The sequence below is a fragment of the Branchiostoma floridae genome, chromosome 19, assembly GCF_000003815.2.
Source record: "Branchiostoma floridae strain S238N-H82 chromosome 19, Bfl_VNyyK, whole genome shotgun sequence".
NCBI lineage: Eukaryota > Metazoa > Chordata > Leptocardii > Amphioxiformes > Branchiostomatidae > Branchiostoma > Branchiostoma floridae.
Window position 1 is genome coordinate 3,138,866 of NC_049997.1, and position 1,765 is coordinate 3,140,630.

The 1,765-nt window shown below is 38.4% G+C and overlaps 1 protein-coding gene across 1 annotated transcript in view; it reads right to left on the bottom strand.

Moving 5' to 3' along the window:
• The window catches only part of LOC118407176 (transcription factor SUM-1-like), a 12,507-nt gene that overhangs the window by 7,185 nt on the left and 3,557 nt on the right, over positions 1-1,765 (bottom strand). Inside the window, exon 2 of the mRNA XM_035807597.1 lies at positions 520-604. Coding sequence (XP_035663490.1) covers positions 520-604 — 85 coding nt within the window. The remainder of the gene's footprint in view (positions 1-519; positions 605-1,765) is intronic.

Below are 1,765 nucleotides of genomic sequence, written 5' to 3' on the forward strand. Positions count from 1 at the left end.
ATAGGGATCGTGCAAATGCTAGCACCCCTGACCCCAGTCGCACTTATGTACATAAACTAGCCAGGAGAATATATGGTCATAACGTTATATATATATATTTAGAGGGGGGGGTTAGAAAGAGGAGAGAGAGAGATGAGGAGAGAAAGAGAGAGGAATAGATAGAGAGAGAGAGAACTTTGGTGGACATACGCCAAACTTCTCAAGATTATATAGTAACAATGCTGTAGCTTTGGACAGACATTGAAATATTGAGAACATCCCTACATGGTTACTTCTTATGATAGTAATAAAAATGAAATACAATGGATGCTACGTAAAACACACACGCCAAGTTACCAGAAAAGTTGTGTTTCCTCTTGAAATGCTAAACGGTTCAGATTCAAAGTAACGGAATTATTGACAAGATTCCAGCTTGAAACATATTCCAGTTGTACATATTGAATTGTATTTGAATTTGTTTACTTGGATGACTAACCTTCATAAACGTGCCATAAATCATATGATAAGTAGACGACTCACCGTTCTTGCCTGTAGGTTTGACGTCACAGTTGTCTCCGAAGTGATGTAAGGTGTCCACACAGAAGGCGTCCGGACTGTGGTCAGACTGGGGGATCATGGGAAATAGGATTACAGGGGAAGGACAATAAACAAACCGGATTATCTATTATATATCTAACCTGCGGTAAGTTATAGTACTTTGCAAACAGAAGTTCGGCTCATGCTGGTTTTTGGCGTTTTTTTTAAACGTATTTCGCGTTTGGGCGAGAGACATAGAGAAACCCGTACAAAATAGAAACTCAATAAAAACGCCTTAACCGGAGCAGAACCTATCTTGGAGAGTAAGCTGATGTACTACGCAAGCTAGAGTAATGAGGAGAAGGATAGGTTTTTCCCAGTTCCAATGAAATTCTCCCTATAGGTATATCAATACATTCAATGTAATCAATTTAGTATAGTACGTCGATAAAATGGTATAAAAGGCCAGTTTCTCCCAGATCACTTCAGTCTCACTGACGAATGTTAGTGGATGCTATCTGAAACGTCTGACCGTTTCCAAAATCATATCCAGTTGGTTGAGTAGCTTTTAGGTGTATCTAGTATTGTGTATACCACCTTACCAAGCAAAAGACATTACTTATTGTCCATTTGCCCCTTACATCTTATAACAAGTTGCTCAGGATATCGAATCTGACATTTAAGAAAGCTTTAATTAACATGTGGGGTATCCTGACACACTCTATTACTATGGTAACGGGGTCCACAAAAATACAGTGTCAGTCCCATCCATATTGCGGATTTATTCATTGTAGCCATGTAAGTCCCACATTTGTCTTATATTAACTGTTATGACCTGTATAATCAAGTGTACCTGACTCAGTTTAGCTGACGTGACAAACTTGTAACACTACCTCCATTCTGTATCATGTAACTCATCCGGTTAGTGGAACTCTTAGCGGAGCAGTTTTGCGTGGTCTACAGCTACTGTATGCTATGTACAAAAATGTACCAATGATTTAACAGAAGTATACGCACCTTAGTGTTAGTAATTTGTAAGATTTTCACCTCTTTCCATTCTCTTCTCTTTCGTTTTAATTTTAGATCTAGACAAAGCTCTGTGCTGTAAACGCTCAACAAGTGGTTTGAAAGCAGTTAGGCTTCGTAATTAATCCCAAAAGGCAAAATACACGACTTCTTTCTCTATAGTTTGTTTTTATATGAATAAAAATGACCAGGTTGGTAAATAATAAAGGGTTAATGCCCCGGC